Here is a 20,095-nt window from a genome sequence, read left to right on the forward strand (position 1 = left end):
GTAACTTTAGAACTCTGCCCGGTCTTTGGTTCAGTGATGAAGGGAATGGTTGTTCCATCAGAGGAGATAGACGAGGTTGAGGGTAGAGAGAAGAGGGATGGTACACTGGTCCTGCATGTATAGACCACCCTTCCTGTTTGTGTGTGAGCATCGTGTAGACAAGGTCTTGTGGTTTCCCTACTCCTACTTCACACATGTCTCTCCGTGTATGCACATGCACACTCACAGTAAACACTGAGGGTGTTGAGTTTGGGGTGTGGGTGCCTGTGGAAAAGTTTGCTAGGTTTTAAACAGGGCTCACTCAGCATTTAGGAACATGAGGCATGAGATAACATGCAGTTTTGCTGAGGTATGGGTTTGCAGTGTTCCTGTAGTGAGGGTGGATTTACGAGTTAGTGAGTGATCGGAGGCAAGCAACTCAAACTTTCACCTCTCAAGTGGGCTCTGTTGTTTTCACTTTTACATCCCACACATAGTAAATCCCACCACTAACTTGTGACCGGTGAGACCACCCACCGAGCTCACCTGGAGGCCTTTTTCCACTACACCTGCCTCCACTCCCATCACACGGGGCCACAGGGGCCTGAAGCCAGCTTTGCCAAGCACAGGGTTGATAGCTGTTTAACTTGTTGTCATCTCCACTCCCACATGCTAGAGTTTTGCCTCTAGTGTCTTGTAGACTGGGAGGGCTGTCACCAGTTTGACGGCTGCAGCTACCCATATGCAGAACTTAGGGAATTCCTGTGAATTCAGGGCTTCTGCCCGGGGTGCTCCTCCGCAGACCCTGCCAGGTGCTCCCACTGTTTTCAGCAGGAGCAGCTCTCTCTGGCTTTCCCTTCACAGGCATGGTGCTTCTCATGCTGTCTCACTTTCTGTCCTTACAGCTGCCTGGACACACTCTTCATTCTGGGTGAGAATGCTGCAGCTAATGAGTGGAAGTAACTCGGTAGAGGTCACTGGCAAAGCCAGACCTCCTAGTTGCATCTTGAAGCAGTGGAGAATCTCAGGCTCTGACCTCTGTGAAGCCAGTGACACAAGCTTGTGCACTTGGGCTGATAGTGAAGTATTGACTGGTCCAGGGTGACAGGTTCCCTCCGTAACTGGATAGGTTGTGCACCCTGACTAATGGTCAAAGGCTTTGACTGAGCCTTGGTGGAAGGCTGCTCTGTAACTAGATACATATGTCTTACTGGATCTCTTTGTATAGGTTCTGATTGGAACGGACTCCATCACAAACCTGCATAAACTAGAGCAGGTGTCCAGTGACGAGGGCATTGGAACCCTGGCTGAGAACCTGCTGGAGGCCCTTCGAGAACACCCTGATGTGAACAAGAAGATTGATGCAGCCCGCAGGGAGACCCGGGCAGAGAAGAAGCGCATGGCCATGGCCATGAGGCAGAAGGCTCTGGGCACTCTGGGCATGACGGTAAGGCCTCTAAGTCTCCACTGTGGACAAGGGCCCTCCCCCTGCTCCCGCACCCCAGGCAGACTAATGTGTTTCCCAGAGGAGCTGGGCAGGATGTGTGAAGGCTGCACAAGGAAAGAGGCAGAGGTAGTGTGCTGGGCACTTCCAGATGTGACTACTGCCACACCACACTCGGGGACTCAGAGTAAAGTGACCTGGCAGGTTCGTGCAAACAGTAAAAGTGGAGATACTAATTACTCTATATCCAGGATTTGCTGCATGCCAGACACTGCAAGAACCTCATATATAAGATATATTTAAACCCTCAAGTGGTCCTGTGGCTTGACATCGTTATACCCGTGTCCAGATAAAGAAAGTGAAGCACATTGGCCATGGCACATAGCTACTAAGTGTGGACGGAACTTTGAACAGAGTCTGATCAACACAAAGGGTTCTGTTGTCCTACTTTGGAGGAAATGGTGGCCCTAGAAGAGCCTTGTCTTAACAAGCAAACTCGTGTGTCAGCAGTTTGACACTTGCTGGGAACAGTAAATGATCAGAACACAGCGGCCCTTGGCAACTGAGACGTGGTGGGGCTGGCACAGACCAAAGGGGCTTTTTGGTAACAAGTGGCATCATGGCAGCATGCCAGCTTCCCACTGCTTGGTGTGCTCTGCTTTGATGGTTCCTCACTGAATCCCGGAGCTTTCCCTCAGTAGAAAGCAGTGGAGACAGCAGGTGTGTGGCTTAGTGGTAGAGTGCCTGCCACTTGCTGGGGCCGACAAGGCCCTAGTTCTGCCTCCAGCCCGGCAGAAGGGCTCTCCCCTCCACACAGCATTCCTTTCTGTCTGTGAGGTCACCTCAAGCCAGGGTGAGAAGGCATGTGGGAATCCTCTGATGACGTGCTGCCTCTGTTCCCCTCTAGACAAATGAAAAGGGCCAGGTGGTGACCAAGACTGCGCTCCTGAAGCAGATGGAAGAGCTGATAGAGGAGCCGGGCCTCACATGCTGTATCTGCAGGGAGGGGTACAAGTTCCAGGTAGGGCCGCTGGGCAGCAGGGGGCTGCACATGCTCTGGCTGTTGTTAGCACAGCCTGGCTCGGTGTCTAGACATGCTAGTCTCCTACAAGCCACTTTGACTGAGATAGGCTTGTGTCTTGGGAGACTGACACAAGGCCAGCTGCTGGCCTTGTCGGCAGGAAGGCAAACTGATCTGAGCATGAGCATCGATGGCACCTGAAGAGACCAGCTTTTGGCATCCTCTATCAATGCCAGGGCACTTGTCTTTAAACCCTGTTAAAGGCCCCGGTTGATGGGTAGGAATGCAAAGGGCACATGGCAAAGCTAGAATTCCAACTGACGTTCTGCTAACCCCAGGCCTGGGGACTTAGGGTTATACTGCATTGCTTCAGTTCAGGACAACTATGAGTGATTAGAGCCCCACTTTCTAAGTGTGTCCAAATGAGGTGACACCTGGAAAGAGCAGTGGGGAGGTGGCCTGTTTGCTTTCTGACAATACCAGGAGAGGCCTCTTCAGTCCCACTTTGCTCCTAGGCTGTGGAAGGACTAGTGTCCTCGTTGGTGTAGATAACTGCCCGACAGCTTCGTAAAGCAAGTGGCCATGGAGACACTGTGTATTTCCCTTCTAGGTAGATGAAGCACAGACAGAGGCCTAGGCTTGGATCTCTGTGCCCCTGCCCCATACACACACACACACACACACATACACACACACACTAAATTATTTGTAAGAACAGAGGTTTGGGGCTGGGAGTGTAGTTCAGTGGTAGGATGCTTGCTTGCCATGCACAAGGCCTTAGCTCCCATTCCTGAAACCACACATAGACACACAGAAGTTTATTGAGCTCAAGGTTCTGGAAGTTTAAGAGTGGGACCCTGGGATCTGCTAGGTTCCTGTTAACCCCATAATAGGCTGTCATGACCTGGTCGCCTCTTAGGCATCCTCTCAATACTGCCCCCAGGAATTGAGCCTCACTTGAGTTTGTGGCAGCAAATGATGCTCACACCAGAGTGACTACTTTCCCATCTGAACGGAGATGTCTTGTCACCCCCCCCCCCCCTCTGTGTTGTCTTTGCAGCCCACAAAGGTCTTAGGCATTTACACCTTCACCAAGCGGGTAGCTTTGGAGGAGATGGAGAACAAGCCCCGGAAACAGCAGGGATACAGTACTGTGTCCCATTTCAACATTGTGCACTACGACTGTCACCTAGCTGCCGTCAGGTAGGCGTTGGCTCTTGCAGAGCGGCCCCAGCCGGCCTGGACCTGTGTAGCTTCAGATGAGTGGACACGGCTCAGGGCCCTGGGCTGCTGGGGCTTCTGCTTTTCTTATCTCCAAGCAGTAGGCCATCTACCTTAGCCCCCATAGACCCCATGAACTGTACTTAGCACATGAGAAACTGTGCTTTGGATGTTTGGCCTTGGCAAGGGCTAGTGGAAGCAGTCCTACTTGACTGAATTAATGAAGCAAACGTTTACCTATGGAGTTTACAAATGGCTAGTGTTAGCAAGCCCTCAGCACCCAGGTGCCTCATTACCAGATTAATCCCAGCAGTTCCTTGTCCCTGCTCTCCTCCCTGTCCCCATCCAGATTGGCTAGAGGCCGGGAAGAGTGGGAGAGTGCTGCCCTGCAGAATGCCAACACGAAGTGCAATGGGCTCCTTCCGGTCTGGGGCCCTCACGTCCCTGAATCAGCTTTTGCCACTTGCTTAGCAAGGTGAGTGTTGAGTGTTTTCGTAGCAGAAAGGGGGCAGTTTCCAGGAGATGGAAGGAATCAGCTCTTAGACCAGCCCCTGGTGATGCCATCTCCCGGACACTTGAGTGGGCATCCGTGTCTGTCTGTGTTTGCTGACCACAGAGCTGTTCTGAGCAGATAGGGCTGAAAAATAGGGTTGACTAAAGTGACCTGCTGGTGTGAAACCAGCATCCTTGGTTTCTTAGGTTCCATGGAAAATTTCTCATTAGCTTTCTTCCTGTAACACCCAGGACCTCTGACTTAGTCCTTAGGGTCAGAATCTCCCTGAGTTCACTTCTATGGTCTATGGCTCTGGTGTTTCAATTGTGAAACCACCTGGGGTGGGATGGGAGTTCCTTCTAAGGCCTCTCTGTTCCCACATCTAGTCTGTAATAGCTGAAGCTTCTGGGGTCCTTGTGCGTTTGGGGCCTTGTGGAGTCCTAGTCTGCAGCCCACGGGATAAGGTTCGTAGTCCACCAGACCCCGGCAGTGATGATGCCAGAGTGGTGGTGGACAGCATCCTCAGCTGTGTGCTGTGTGTTCTTGCTGCACACGTGAATAAACTGGGGCATAGGTGGAGTCATTTACCCAGGGCCAGTCAGTTAGTGAGAGGCAGAACCGATTGTATATGGATTTAGAAGAAAAAAAAAAAAAGCACAACATATGGGTGAAAAGATCATTCTTAAGGATAAATCACCTTGTCACCAGAATGAGTAAGTTCACATTTCTCCACAGTGTGTCATCACCAGTGGCCATGACATCTGTCAGTTAAGAAATGAGCGCCCCCCTCCCCACCTCACCCCACCCCCCCCCCCATCCTCCCGCCGGGCAGTGGTGGCACACGCCTTTAATCCCAGCACTCGAGAGGCAGAAGCAGGCGGATCTCTGTGAGTTCGAGGCCAGCCTGGGCTGCAGAGTGAGTTCCAGGAAAGGCGCAAAGCTACACAGAGAAACATTGTCTTGAAAAAAAAAGAAAAAGAGATGAGCCCCCAAAGTGGTGGTCCCTTGCGCATATTGAGAGCACCACATGCAGTCACAGCAGTAGTGGCAGCAGCAGTGTCCTAGGGTCTGTCCTGACAGCCCCCACTTGACCTCTGCAGTCAGCAGGCGCCAGTGACCAGGAGAGCTCTGCACTCCACCCCAAGCTTTTACCAGGAGTCTGGCTTCCATGTCATGTTGGCTCTGCTTCTCCCTAGGCACAACACTTACCTCCAGGAGTGTACCGGCCAGCGGGAACCCACGTACCAGCTCAACATCCATGACATCAAACTGCTCTTCCTACGCTTCGCCATGGAGCAATCTTTCAGTGCAGACACTGGTGGGGGCGGCCGGGAGAGCAACATCCACCTGATCCCGTACATCATTCACACCGTGCTTTACGTCCTAAACACGTCAGTGTCCTATGGCCCCAGATGCTACCTTGGCTGACACTCCCTGTCTCTCTCTGCTTAGCTAGATCCCCCAGCCTTTACTAATGCACGGTTTTGACGGTGGCACTGAGTACAGCAGTGAGGGTGAGGGTGACTTCCTTCCCAGAGCTGCCCCATCCCCACTGTGGGCAGCTAGAGGCTCTGGTCTTGGGCTGGTCTTCAGAGAGATCAGGCATGGAGTAGCTGCTGCTTTCGCAGACTCAAACGAGGGACCATGGATGAGAGTCACATCATGTCGTTGGTCTGAGCACACAGCCGGCACAGCTGTAGGCTTCCGGCGGGCCGGAGGCTGTTACAGGAGTGGAGCACTGGCTTTCTTAGTCTGTCAGTGATGCTGCTGGCAAGGAAGGAAGAGCTCTTGGTGTCTGTGTGGCTGGAAATGGGGTGTCAGAGGCCTCGGAGGAGACAGAAGCCCTTCCCACTTGCAGCCAGGCTTAGAAGCATGTTAAGATATTTCTGTGCCTGCGCTCTTGGATTTTATCTGACTGGGTGTAGACCTGCCTGCAGACCCTTCTCCCTGAGATCCACAGCTTTAGGAGGTAGAGCTGGTAGCCATGGGAAGGCTGGGCACAGTCCTCCCACGCAGCCACCATGCTGTTGAGGTACCAGGGCTCTTGTCCTGTCCCTGCCTTCCTCCCTTTTCCTTGTGAGATAAAGTCTGACCTTGAGACTGCAGGCTTCCTTGTTAACTCACAGGGCAGGGCTCTTCATAGCACATGACATCATCTGCCAAACGCCCTGTCTGTCAGAAGAGACACCTGGCATTGCCAACAGCACAGGCTTTGCACTGTCTGGACCCTGCTGCAGGCCCCAGCAGTGCTAATTGCCAGTGTTCTTAGCGCCCTGACAAAGGCTGTGGGTTCTGCAGAGACATGCCTCTTGGCAGCCGTAAGCTAGAGTGGACTGCTCAGGCAGAGACGCAGTGAGGACAGCGCTTCCCAGGGTTGGCCCAGCCACATGGAACTGGTGACTCCAGGGGTCTGCTCTGTTGTGGTTTCCTTGGGCAAGCAAGGCCTCCTTCTCAGCCACAGGCTGCTTCCTTTGCTAGCCATTGGACAGCGGCATGAGCTTGGTCATAAGGCAGTTGGGTCTCTGATGGACATTTATACACAAAAGCAAGTGTGCTGTACTAGTGAGCCAAACCCAAGCCTGAGAAGAGCCTGCCATGGCCACAAGTCTGAGGTTCCCACAGGGATGGAGAGCTAGGTAGGGCTCCAGTTGAGTCTCGGCTTGCCCATTTTGCAGGAGCAAAAGGAAGCAGGGCATCTTTGTACCATCCTTCTGCATCCCTATAGCCACATACAGTGACTATGGCCATGCTACCTGCAGCCTAGACACTGGGGGTTTTGGTGATGTTTTGTCTTCCCTCATAGATGAGCACCAGTAGGTTATAGGGACACTGATGGAGATTCTTGGCCTCTTTGTGTGGGTCCTGGCAGTTGGCAAGACTTTGTCATGAGTAAGGGGTAGAGTTGATGACAGACTCAAGAACCAGGCCTGGGGACTCAGTCTAGTCTTTGCTTGGCAAGGGGCTTAGATCCTAGTATTGTAGCTTGCTCTCCTGTACAGTTGGACAGGTGCTTCTTGTCTCACGGGCTTCTTAAGCCTATTAAATGAGATAAGCCACGTGCAGCACTGAGAACGATGCCTGGCAGTGTCGTCTTCGTCAAACAGTTCAGACAAGCAGCAGCTGTCCACCTGGAGGAAATTGCTGATGATGGGGAGGGAGGATAGGGCATGAGCAAACAGCCCAAATGGGGAGCCTGGGTGCCAGGGGCACTGCAGTGCAGACCACGTCATCATAATAGGATTCGTGGAGAAGGTGGGCTGTTGACCATGTCAGGAAACCCACTCTTGGACTCTGTTGCTTACTGGCTTGGTGACTTTGGTAAGTCACCTCCTTTCCCTGGGCTTCTAGAAAAATGATGACAAGTCCACACTGGAGAATTGGTAACCATGCCCCCCGTCCAAGAGCCAGGAGGTGTTGGGGACTGTGTTGAAGTGACACAGTCATGGACCTGAGAGGGCAGAAGGCTTGGGTTGTAGAGAGGAGGGGGTGGCAGAAAGTACAAGCCCAGAAGACTGTCCAGCGCCATCTTGGTTAGCCGCCCTACACCTTCCCTGCTGCCATCTGAATGCTTTTCCTCCAGGACCCGAGCAACATCCCGGGAGGAGAAGAACCTCCAAGGCTTCCTGGAGCAGCCCAAAGAGAAGTGGGTAGAGAGCGCCTTTGATGTAGACGGGCCTCACTACTTCACCATCCTGGCCCTGCATGTCCTACCCCCTGAGCAGTGGAGAGCCACACGTGTGGAGATCCTGCGCAGGCTGCTGGTGGCCTCACATGCCCGGGCAGTGGCTCCAGGAGGAGCCACCAGGTCAGTGCCTGCTTTGGAAAGCTGCTGCATTCAGTGTCTTCCCAGTGTTTCCAGCCTGTCTCGGTCATGTGATGTGTGCCTGTTGAAGGTGTGCTCATTTGCCTTGGCTGTAGACTCTGGCTCCAGTCGTCACCCTGAGAGTTTGCTTGAGTCCCTCTGGGTCTTGTGTTGAGCCACTGCAAAGGTGAATCTGGGTTCCCATCTAGAAAATTCAAAAAGGAAGACAGCCAGGCCTCAGGGGATATGGCTGGTGAGGCAGTTAGGACCAGCAGCGAGGCTAAGCCAGGGAGCCAGACTTTCTGGCTCTGCTGGCTTTGGTGTAAAGTAGGAAGGTTTCAGTGCGGCTGTGGTTGTGGCTGTGGCTGGAGATTTTTTTGTCCAGTGACTAAAAGTTTGTCCTTCTCTTTCCTACCTGTCTCATCTGCCCTACCTTACTTAGGCCTCCTAGACCCTCTTTGCAATCCTGTGTGCACTAACTGAGGAGCACGTGCAGGAAGTGGTCCTTGTTGTCTTGACTTTGCATTGTAGTTTGGGTCAGATGGGGGTTATCTGAAAGAACCATCTGCAAGTGAAGTCAGAGCCTTCCTCTCAAGCTCTTTGACAGTACCCCAGTGGTCACAGCACACAGAATAGACTCAGCCTGGCCCTGAATAGTCCCTGCCCACCCTGGGGAGCTGCGCCACAGCCTGTGGCCTGGTAGCTTTATTTTGCCAGTGGAGGCCCAGGTGTTCCTGTGTAGTCCTGCTGTAGCTCTGAACTCATTAGCTTAGACTCGGATCGTTTCCACACTTAGAGGCCAGGAAGGGAGCGGAAGGAGTCTCCCTTCCAGCCATGGTGATGACATGCCCTGTGGGAGCAGCAGTGTGGGAGCCCGTTCTCGGGTTCCTCGTGGCTTTACCCAGCAGGTCCTCATAGAGGATGATTAGACCACGGGCCTGAGTGCAGGTGTCTGAGATGGTCTGCACTTGGCTGTGCTGGGGGAGGAGGTCTTTTGCTCCACCCCTTGGCGTCTCTATAAAAACCCTGGGGCAGAGGCAGTCGGGGCCCGTTGGAATAGGTTCCAGGCCCTCTCGAGGCTATCCTTTATTTTCTATCTGTTTCTCTCTGCGATATTCTCCGCAATAAATCCTTCTATCTAATATTTCCTGCTGCTCGCACTCAAGAAAACTCTGGGGAACTGTGGGGGTGGTTGGGTAAACGCCCCACAGAATGGCGCCATGAACAGGGACTAAAGAAAAAGGACAAAAAAAGGGGGGACTAAAGACAAATGAACAGGGACTAAAGACAAAGTAATAAGGACTAAAGATAAAGGAAAATAATAGTTTTATTACAGAGTTTTTGGTGAAAGTGCTGAGTTCAGCCCTGCCAGTGGATAAGGCATGCTGATGTTATGGAAAATATATATATTTTTATATATATTTTTGAGAGGCAGGGTTTTTATCCTCGAGAGAAAAGGAAAGCGGACTGGAAGGATGTCCGATGCTGCAGCAAAATTCTCTTCTGTCAAAATTTTCTATCTTCTATCCCTTTCTCAATTTCTATCTGTGAAAAATAAGGCATAGGGTAGTAATATAGTGTAGGAAAAACTTAGAAGTGTAAGATTGTGTAGGAAAAAATAAGTAAGGCAACTAGACAGAAAAACTCTACAATTTTCTAACTTTGGGGGCTCTGAATGCAAACTGGGGGAAAAAATCTTTGGGCTTTACGGGTAGTAAAAAAGCTCTTTGAGCTTATGGGGAAGAAAAGTTTCCTATGGAAGCTTTTGACCTGGGGACAGCTGAAATGCTAAGTCCAAGCGGCAGGAGAAAGTGATTTCTCCCTGAGGCAAAAATGGGGGTGTAAAAAGCCAAAAAGTTTAAAGTTGGGAAGTTTTGGGGAAAGTTGGTCTTTCTCCTGGGGGAAAAAAAATCTTTCTCTTAAACTATAAAGCTTTTCTTGGAAAACTTGGGGGAAAAAAATCTCTTTAAAAAAGCCTTAATCTTTCTCAAAAGCTCTCTTAAACTTAAAAACTAAAGACTTTAACTTTCTCAAAAGGGCAAAAATTAGAATCACCTGAAGATATTAGTATGGGGACCACTTGTGATTAGCTCAAAGGGAAAACAAACCTCTTAAGACAGCAAAACCTAAGTTCTTTCAAGCTTTAAAAATCCTCCCTGCAATGCAGGAGGCAGGGACAAGTTCCTAAAAACCTCTTCTAAGCTCTGTCTCTTCAAACTAGTAAAAGACAGTGGGTCAGAGTACCCTGAGGGAAACGCTTGGGAGAGTATGGGTAAAGAGCTACAGAGAGCACAAAAGGGCAGGAAACTTTACTTGAGAAAAGCCAAAAAGCTAAGCTTTTCAGTTATGCCCAGCTGAGGCATCAAGGGTTTTGTTTTTGAGTGAGCGTTTCAGAATGAAAAGGTGCTCCTAATCGTCCTAATGCAAAGATCCCCTCAAGTAATGCAAACTGTTAGCATTGTATCCTCACTTCTGACCAAAAACCCAGAGGCGACTGGCCAGCGTCTCTGAGTTGGGGTGCATTTCGGGGATACTAGGGTTCCTGCAGTGGTAAACTTCCTGGAGCACAGAGCTGAGGCAGGAAGGTGCAGGACCCAGGGGAAGATTGCTAATGAACAAACAAAACTAAAGCCGGTGGGAACAGCACAGTTATCCACTTTCCTACAAGCCCTGGGTTGATAGGTCCACAGCTGAAAAAAAGAAATCTGAGAAAAAAGCTTTCCTATTAGAGAAAGGACCTTTCTGGGAAAACGGTAAAGCTGAACTGTGTCTGAAGCAGTTGTGCTGCTGAGACAGAGAGCCCAGCCAAGGCAGAACAGAACTATCCAGGAGTAAAAGTCAGAAAGCATCTCTTTGAGAAAAGCTTTGTTTCAACTGACTCCCATGAGATGAGGGAGTGTAGCCCTGAGGGGTGATTGCCTCTGGAATAAGCTCTGTCCTTGAGCACCCAGACAAGCAAATGCAACCCACTGGGGGACTGGGCCAGGTGAAGGTCTGATAAGGCAAAACACCTGTCCTAATGGGAGTTTAGAAATGGCAAAAACCTCCCTTGTTAGATTTTCAGTCTGTACGCAAACCACACAGACCCCGAAAACAGAAACGGACAAAAAGCCCCTACCTTCAGGAGCAGGGAAAGCCGCCACTGTAGTGTCGGAAACTGTTTCTGGGGTAGAGGGGATAAACTGAGACCAAACTGGGAACTGTCTGGGAAAAACACTCCGAAGAAACAGAAGGGACATAATCCTCCCCAGAAAAATATATGACCTAAAAAAGCTGCTAGAATTTGAGGCGGATTGGGGAGAAAAAAAAGCCCCTACTTCCAAGGGCAGCTAGCAGAGGTACAGAGCCGCAGATATTTGAAGCTCTGCATCTGGGGAAGGAAGGAACAAGCAAAATGAGATAGATCAGTGGGAGAAAATCTCTGAAAGAGCTATGGAAAAGCTGTTGTACATGATCTTGTTTTTCACTGACTGGCTAAGGCAAACACAAGCCCCGAGGAAAGTTGCTATCAGAAATTGTCCACCTCAATGCGCGCTAATGAGGCAGGTGCAGTTCTGATTTGGGGGCCAGTGTCAAATGAAGGAGAGACACATGTTAAAGCCAGCTGAGGAGAGAATAGGAATCTCCCAATGTGCCATAGCTGAAAATGTAAAATGCTTGTTCAAATCTCCCGTTGCAAAAGCAAAAAACTTTGTTCAAACCTCCCGGGCAAGAATTTGTAAGCAAGTCTGGTAAAAAAGAACTTAAAAGTTGACTCTCAGACCCAAAAAGAACTATGGGAAATGACTGATATAAGGGAAATGATATAAAGGACTGATTTAAGGGACTGATACTATTATGGACTGATATAAGGGAAATGCATTCTGTGAAAGGTAGTTTTTCTGCTAAAGATGGCGACATTGCCCTGAAACACTTTTGTCAGCTCGAAAATACGTTCATGGTAAACTTTAAAATACAGCTTTTAAAAGAATAAGGAGGAAAATCATCTAAGAGTTTTAAGTGTCAGTTCCAATGAAACATTGAAAGGATACGGAACTAGGCACTTCGCGGTTTGGGGGTTGGTAAAATGACTTATTTACCCTAATAGCTGTGCAAAGTTTTTACAGTAGTTGGATGACAAAAGCTACCTTTAAGAGCAAACAAGCCACTTTAAAATCCTTAAAGCAAGAGAGTGCAGTTTATACACTGAACGTTGTCTTAGATATGAAGAAACTTACGTGAAATTAAAAATTATTTACCTCTTGAACAAACAGCCGGAAATGAGTGATTCCTTTGCAAATCTAATTAAGGGGATAAGAAACAGGCATTCAAAAAGAAATGACTGCTTTATAGATGGGAAACAAACTTCAGAAAAATTTGTCTTAAAAAGCTTCACCTGAAAGTTCCTTATAAGAAATCAATGCTAAATATTACAGCCACTAATAACATCAGGAGTTAAAGCTAATGAAGGAAAATACTAAATACAGTTCGGAGCTGTGCCACTTGTGGCTTTACTCGCTCCTTTAGAGAAATACCTTATATCACCTAATAGCTGTGCGGTATTTGGCAAAGACCTTACAGCAGCTAAATATGGTAATTTCACCCTCAGTATGAAATGAAGTTTTTTCGGTAGAGCAAACCAAGAGTACTGCTGTAATAGAAACGTTTGTCTGAATTGAAGTACATAGGGGGAGCTGTTATGAATTTGGGTGAAGGGACAGCCTCTAGTTAAAAACCGTCTACCGCCGGGCGGTGGTGGCGCACGCCTTTAATCCCAGCACTCGGGAGGCAGAGCCAGGCGGATCTCTGTGAGTTCGAGGCCAGCCTGGGCTACCAAGTGAGTTCCAGGAAAGGCGCAAAGCTACACAGAGAAACCCTGTCTTGAAAAACCAAAAAAAAAAAAAAAAAAAAATTATAAAGAAAAGGAGGAGTTATGAGATTGAATTATGTTTGCAGAAACCTATTGATATTAATGCACCCTGGTTTTGTGGAGTTAAGGAAATATTTAAGTTTAATGTGAATACATCGAAGTTTTTCCTATGTTCTGTTAGCAAGAAAATTCAAATAGTTGAGTTAAAGTTGTAAGGCGGAGAAAATTGTTAACTATATTTAGCACCATATATGCTAATTCAAATGGTTATGTTAAGAGTTTGCTTTGTGTTATAAGATTGAGAGAATTGTGACTATGTATAGCAATATTTATGTTAACCTGTTAATGGTAATGATGAAGCTAAGGGATTCTTTAAGTTTGTAGTTGCCTTAAGAGTTTTTGGCTTAGAAAGGGCTTGAGGCAGCTAAGGCTGCTGTAGTCACCTTGAACCTAATTCAAAAGAGAAATGCCATCTATATCATCCTCTACTCCCATACTGGGAGGTGTAACAGCTATGGAGATTGCTGTAAGCCATTATTAGTTATTTTTTTTATATATTAAGAAAGGGGGACCTGTGGGAGCCCATTCTCGGGTTCCTCGTGGCTTTACCCAGCAGGTCCTCATAGAGGATGATTAGACCACGGGCCTGAGTGCAGGTGTCTGAGATGGTCTGCACTTGGCTGTGCTGGGGGAGGAGGTCTTTTGCTCCACCCCTTGGCGTCTCTATAAAAACCCTGGGGCAGAGGCAGTCGGGGCCCGTTGGAATAGGTTCCAGGCCCTCTCGAGGCTATCCTTTATTTTCTATCTGTTTCTCTCTGCGATATCTCCGCAATAAATCCTTCTATCTAATATTTCCTGCTGCTCGCACTCAAGAAAACTCTGGGGAACTGTGGGGGTGGTTGGGTAAACGCCCCACACAGCAGTACCTGAGTTGGCCCACCTGAGGCTTTGCCTCTGTTAGCTCTGGCACTTCATGCTCCCAGAGTGACCAGTTTGCCACTGTCCTGTTTAGTCTAGCCAATAGAAACCTATTTGGGCCAAGTGGGAAAGAGTTAATTGTTAGGTTCCTGCCCCATTCCAAACACGTCATGTCCAGGACGTCCCAAGAGCCCTAGTGTTAATCATTAACTAGCTGCTTGAAATCAAAAGTTAGGTCTTCAAACGCTGAAGTTGTTAAAGTGAGACGGGAATTGCATTCATAGCACACAGATGGCCGCTTATCAGGCAGGCTTCCACAGCGGGGTAGAGGCTGAGCCCACCCGAGCTGTTCTTTCAGCCAAGAGGGAAACTCATTCCTGTCCCCACAGTTGAGGAAAAGCTGATTTGGTCATGGCTTAATTAGGAAATCCAGCTTGAGCTGCATTCATGCATTGCCATTTTCTATGTAGCAGTTTAGTCACCTTTCCTAATTAGCTGTAAATAATTAAGCTGGGCAGGGTCACCCAAGACTCATGCTCACCGAAGCAGGACAGCCACAGTGAGGGCCAAGCCCGGCTGTGGTCCAGGTTCCAAGCCTGCTGTTTGCCAGACAGACTAGAAAAGGTGCTGAGGGATTGCCCAGGATTGGGACACCCTTGAAGGAGAGGCCTTTCAATCAAGGGCATGTAGAAGGTGTCTCTTATTCTGGGGTTGGGTGTCATCGCTGGCAGCAGGTTCTGTCTGAAGTCTGTACATTTTTGGGGTAGGAGGCAGTAGCAGATACACAGAACCATAGCTTAAAGGGTGGGGCTATAGCTCAGTGGTAGATCACTCGCCGAGCATGTGTGAGGCCCCAAGTTCAGTTCCCAACAACACACCCCCCCCCCCACACACACACACACAGGGGAGGGTATATAAACTATAGCTCAAGAGAAGCTAATGACTTCTGCTTGCTTAACATTCAGCAAAATAGAGTCAGCAGATGTTTTAGCCTAGAAGTTGCCTAGGCTTCCACTAGAACCTTACCTGGTATGTGGACAGTTACCCTTACCCTCAGGCCCATCTTAAGTACCATTGACAGCTGTGCCACCCCCCACCTCCCAAGCTGGTGGGCAGGAGGGAACAGAGCAGAGGCTACAGGTAGCACATGCCAGCAGGCTTGACTTTGTGAGTTAAACGGCTGCTGAAGGCAGTTGTGGCTGGCTCCTCTCGTGATAGGCAAGCAAGCCCTAAACTAAACGAGTAGTTGATGCTGAGCACTCTGCTGCTTGTCTTTTGGTCATAGGATATGTACCAGAGTGTTGTGAGATGTAGAACTTGACCTTAGTCATGACAAAGGCTCATCTGGCCTTTACTTTCCACAGCCATGAATGAGATCTCCCCTTGTGCTGGGCATTCTGATCCTTCAGAGCCTGGTGGGATCATCCCTTACAAGGGGGATATCCACGGCAGGCAGTGGACCTTGACAGAGGCACCCCCAGTGTTCCGGCACTTGGCTGGCCTTCAAGCCTGTGCCAGGTCACTCAGGTGCTAATGACACTTGTTGGAGACAAAGGGGTGTTTGAGAGGCTCTGAGATTACCCTAGGATTTGGGAGCTAGTGGGTGGTTGCCGGGGCAGTCCTAGACATCATGGTTGCTCAACACTGATTTTCTACCAGCTTGCTGGTTTTCTGCAGAGCACATGTTTGGCTGATTTGGCTGTCTAGTAGATTTCTCCTGGTGGCAGGCAAAACCTGAGTTAGAAACTTGTTTTCCCTTCTTCATTGTTAGGCACCATTACATTTGGGAGCTTGTGGGGGGCAGAGTACAAGGGAGCATGGGAATCCTTGTGCTTAAGTTAGAACTTTTGAGTGCTGTGTACCTACGTCTCCCTGTTGCTGTTACCCCACTTTAGAAAAATGCTAAGACTGTCAGATGAAGTTCATGTAGCAGCCTGGGAGCCAGGGCTTCCAGGTTCCCTGCCCACAGCTGCTTTTCACTCAGGCCATGAGCAATAGCTTCTGTGTACCCTCCGTCCCCAAGTACTGTGTCCCATCTCTGCAGGGTCCTCACAGACATCTTTGCCCTGCGTTTCCAGGTTAACAGATAAGACAGTGAAGGACTATTCTGCCTACCGTTCTTCTCTGCTCTTCTGGGCTCTTGTTGACCTCATTTACAACATGTTTAAGGTAAGGAAGCCTTTGGGGCTCAGCCAGTTCCAAGAGATGTGGGATATGTGCATCCTTGCCCAAACTCCATTGGTGACCACATTCTGAGACTCCTCACTAGCTTTGGGTGCTTTGCCCTTGAAAAGCTAAAGGTCTCCACTTGAGGAGAGGTGAGCACCCTCAGCGCAGACCTGCACACCCAGCTGTCAACAGCTGAAGCCACTTTGTCATGCACCCTCAAGGCAGTGAGCTCTAAGCACACTGACAGCCTTCCCACTCTTGTCCTTGCCCATGGGTAGCACTTTGCTCTTCGTGAATTTGTCCTACATAGCCCCAGTTAGAGAATGTCTTGCTTCCTATCTATTTGGGCCCACACGTCTTAGGAGGGTTGGTATATGGAGTGACCCCTGTGATCATGAGTGGAATGGTCCAGTCAGAGATGCCAGTCATCTTGGTCTTGGAAATGCAGGTGTGGGGAAGTCCCTTGTTAAGATTATGGGTCCGTGTAGAACATTGCAGAAACAGGGAGGGCCTCATGGAGAGTAACTAAGGCCAGTGGGCCCTGGAGGTAGGGCCTCCTTGCTTCCAGGAAGGCTCTGGTATGTGTTGGGTGGGCTCTCCACGGGCTGAGATGGAGGCAGAGGGCCAGCTGCATTCAGTTACTCACTGGCCCCCATGTCCCACTGGTTCTTGCAGAAGGTGCCCACCAGTAACACGGAGGGCGGCTGGTCCTGCTCTCTGGCCGAGTACATCCGCCACAATGACATGCCCATCTACGAAGCTGCCGACAAAGCCCTGAAAACCTTCCAGGAGGAGTTCATGCCAGTGGAGACTTTCTCCGAGTTCCTCGATGCTGCAGGTCAGTGCAGTCTTCTCCGCGTCGGCAGAGCCCAAGTCTGTCTCAGTGGAACTTGCCGTTCGTTATCTTCATCTTCACAGAGCAGAGGAAACGGCACACAGTAGCCACCTCCAGCCATAGGAGAGGTGTTCATTCAAACCTCCCACTTGCCAGGTGTAGTTAGTGGCACATGCCTTTAATCCCAGCAGCAGAGGCGGGTGGATCTCTGAGTTCAAGGCCAGCCTGGTCTACATAGAAAGTTTTCAGGATAGCCAGGGCTATATAGTGAAACCCTGTCTCCAAAAAAAGTCAACCCAAAGATGAGAGAGCTTCAGTGCAGCACACACTGGTGTCCATGGCCCCCAAGTTCCACCACTGTCCGTGGTCTATGAGCTCAGTGTTCCGGGCCACTCTGCTTAGCCTCATTCTGTTGGTGCTGTTACGGAGACTGGAGGTTAGGTGGATATGGGTAGCGCAGAAGAGGCAAGCGCCTTTGGGTTCTGACTTTTAGTGACAGCTCAGACTTAACAGGAGAAAGGTCCCTTGTCTTCCTTGCCTCACAGTTGCCTGGGCTCTTGTGGTCATGAAGTAGGTGGAGGCGGTCAGCAGGGAGCACCTTGGAGTAGACACACGAAGGGCAACATCTGAGCAGTTGTGCCCCAGCTCCCAGAGCTCAAGTTCATTTTCTCCCATCTACAAATGATGTGTACAAATTGGTCACTTAATTGCAAATACTTTGGAACTTACTAGATTTCATATCTGAGAAGTGATAGGAATGGGCGTGACTTGGGCTCAGGCCGGGGAAAATCACCCTAGGATTACAGATGACACTCTTGGGTCCCAGATGTTGTGTCACAGCCCCGCTCCCCTAGTGCTGTCCTAGAGAGGAGAGCTGCTAAGGCAAAGCAGAGGGGGCCGGCCCTGGCCAGCTCCTGTCGGTTAGCTGGTGTCCTGCTTCTCGACTTTGTGGTGTTCACTGTGGGGATTGTGTACAACGCAGGGGAGAGTCCCCAGGCCCTGTTGCCAAGTGAGCACTTCTGTTAACATTCCCTCTTAGCTTTCTGTCCTCTGGGAAGGAGACCCACGAAAGGCCCGGGATCCTGTCCCCATGCAGTCTTCTGTTGCCCAGTACTGGGCACTCTGCCGGCCACTGGTCTTCATGGCCCAGTGGGGGCCCTGCCCTGGGATGGTGTCTCTGGCCTTGCTGTCTGAGCTGCCACAGCCTCCCTTGCTTGTCTCTGTTCCTTACTTCATAGCTCCTTGATCTTCCCACCCGTGTCTTCCCAGCCTGGCTGACCATTTTCCTCAGAGTTAATCCTGACCAAGAGCACAGAGCTGTGTCCTTAGTGCCAAGCCCTGTGCTTGTCACATGAGACTGTCAAAGTGACCACGAAAGTCAGAGCTAGTCAGAAGAGGTGGGCAGGGGTGAAGGACTCACCTGCCTCTAGGCCTGGCACCTGGGCAGCAGCGAGCCTCCAGCCTCTTTTGCGAGGCCAGGCTTTTACAACTTATTTCAGATCTTTACACTGCCAGAACACCGGACATGCTCTGTTCAAATTAAAACGAAAACACCTTCCAGGGCCAAGAGAAGGTGCTGCTTTGCCTCTGTTCCTGCAGGTGCTTGGAGGCGACCTGTGTGGATGCTCCTGTTTAACTTGAGGCTTCAGTGTCTCAGACCTCTGCACTGATGAGGAGGTCAGGTGCCTGGCCGGGGACTTGGTGTAGAGGATGCACAAGGTTCTTCCACCACAAAGGCTTCCAGTAGTCCCCACGGCAGGCAGGGAGGGCTCCCTACTGTCTCCTTCTGAGAACTGAAGAAATGGAGCCCCGCACTCTGGCAGCTTACTTAGGAATCCAGGAGTGTGGTGGGATTGAAGCCTCTGTCCTGTGCTGCCCTTCCAGCCCACAAGACCATTGGCGTTTGCCTTTCTTAGGTCAATTTAAGATCATGACAAAGACTGAGGAGATGGCGTGCTCCCATCAGAAATCACTTACAGGGGCCAGGGAAATGGCTCAGCTGTGGTCGGCCACGCAAGCATGAGGTCCTGAGTTCTGATCCCAGCACCCCATCAAAGCCAGGTGTGGGCAGAACTGCAGCACTGGAGGCCTGCCGGTGGCAGGGTCCCCCACTGAGCTCGCTGGACTGTCAGTCTAGCCAGCCAGCAAACTCTACGACCCTGCCTTAGAAAATACCGTGAGAGCAATGGAGAAAGACACACATCTCCACGCACAGGTCACCGCTCTGGGGTGGGCTAGCTCAACTAAGAGTGCTTGCCTAGTGTGGTAGCACAGAAGTTCAAAGGAAATCCTCAGCTCCATAGTGAGTTTGAGACAGACCAGTCTGCAATCGGAGAGCCCGTCAAAAGCAAAGAAACCACCTCAGAGTTGTGGTTGTGGTTACAGCCCCTTCAGTGGCCCCTGGACAGGTTGAAACCCTCTCCTCCAGGGAATTCAAACTGGCCGTGGCCACATTGTCTCTGGTGGCCCCTGCTTCTGGAGCAGTATTTATCATACAGTGATCACCTCCCCGCCATTGCCGGAATCCAGCAAGTGCTTACAGTGGAGCATGCTTGGCGCAGTGTGTTCTGTATGTGAATGAGGCGTCGGTGACTCAGTGGAGCGGGAGGCCCTGTATGCCATTCCTACTCTGTCTCTGCTTTCCAGGTCTTCTGTCAGAAGTCACCGATCCAGAGGGCTTCCTAAAGGACCTGTTGAACTCAATCCCCTGACCATCCCCACGGAAATGAGATCGCGGTGACGAGATTGAAGCTAGCCTGCCTTCCTCCCTCATCCGTCCCTCCGTGTGCATTCACTTCCCCACAGATGCTGCATTAGCACCCCTCTCCTCTCTCATTTTTCTTGGAGTGGCTTGGGGTTTGTAGGCATCCTGTTCTATCGCGTGTGTGTGTGTGTGTGTGTGCTGCGTTGGCTATGAAGTTGTCTGTAGCCCGAGCCATTGAAGGACCTATACATACCTAGGGGCTGTGAGCTGTCCCGGCCAGCTTGAGTGTGCCCATCTTGAAATAAATGAATGACTTGGTACACATTGGAAAGGGGGTCTGGCTGCTGCTTGCCAGTGTCCTCACAGCCTTGTGGTGACATACCAGGAAGACTGCCGAATTTGAATTGCGTTCTGGGGCTGGGGGGGTGGGGGCTGATGGTTTTCTAGTCCCTAGCCAAAAGAGGGCTCAGCAGAACAGGCCCTGGTCAGCATCTCCTTCAAACTTCAAAAGCCTTGAAAACATTTGACAGTCTCCTGCTGGCTGCCGGGCAGAGAGGAGAGACCCTGGGGAAGACTCCGGACAGTGAGAATAGCTGTTCCCACTGCTAGGCCTGTCTTCTGCTGACCCTCCCTAGCAGCTGTGTGAAGAAAGAGCCTGTG

General features: G+C 50.3%; 1 protein-coding gene across 7 annotated transcripts in view; it reads left to right on the plus strand.

The window, feature by feature from the left end:
* The window catches only part of Ubr4 (ubiquitin protein ligase E3 component n-recognin 4), a 121,876-nt gene extending 102,110 nt beyond the window's left edge, over positions 1-19,766 (plus strand). For 5 of the 7 annotated variants that reach the window (XM_059255297.1, XM_059255299.1, XM_059255303.1 and 2 more), the window contains 9 exons: positions 1,208-1,426; positions 2,331-2,444; positions 3,505-3,647; positions 3,979-4,140; positions 5,355-5,549; positions 7,739-7,963; positions 15,806-15,896; positions 16,572-16,734; positions 19,378-19,766. In XM_059255297.1, coding sequence (XP_059111280.1) covers positions 1,208-1,426; positions 2,331-2,444; positions 3,505-3,647; positions 3,979-4,140; positions 5,355-5,549; positions 7,739-7,963; positions 15,806-15,896; positions 16,572-16,734; positions 19,378-19,442 — 1,377 coding nt within the window. In that variant the 3' untranslated portion in view covers positions 19,443-19,766. The remainder of the gene's footprint in view (positions 1-1,207; positions 1,427-2,330; positions 2,445-3,504; positions 3,648-3,978; positions 4,141-5,354; positions 5,550-7,738; positions 7,964-15,805; positions 15,897-16,571; positions 16,735-19,377) is intronic. The other 2 variants (XM_059255302.1, XM_059255304.1) reach the window with 1 other exon arrangement.
* Positions 19,767-20,095: the final 329 nt, after the last annotated feature.

This window comes from Peromyscus eremicus, chromosome 2 (genome assembly GCF_949786415.1).
Source record: "Peromyscus eremicus chromosome 2, PerEre_H2_v1, whole genome shotgun sequence".
Classification (NCBI taxonomy): domain Eukaryota; kingdom Metazoa; phylum Chordata; class Mammalia; order Rodentia; family Cricetidae; genus Peromyscus; species Peromyscus eremicus.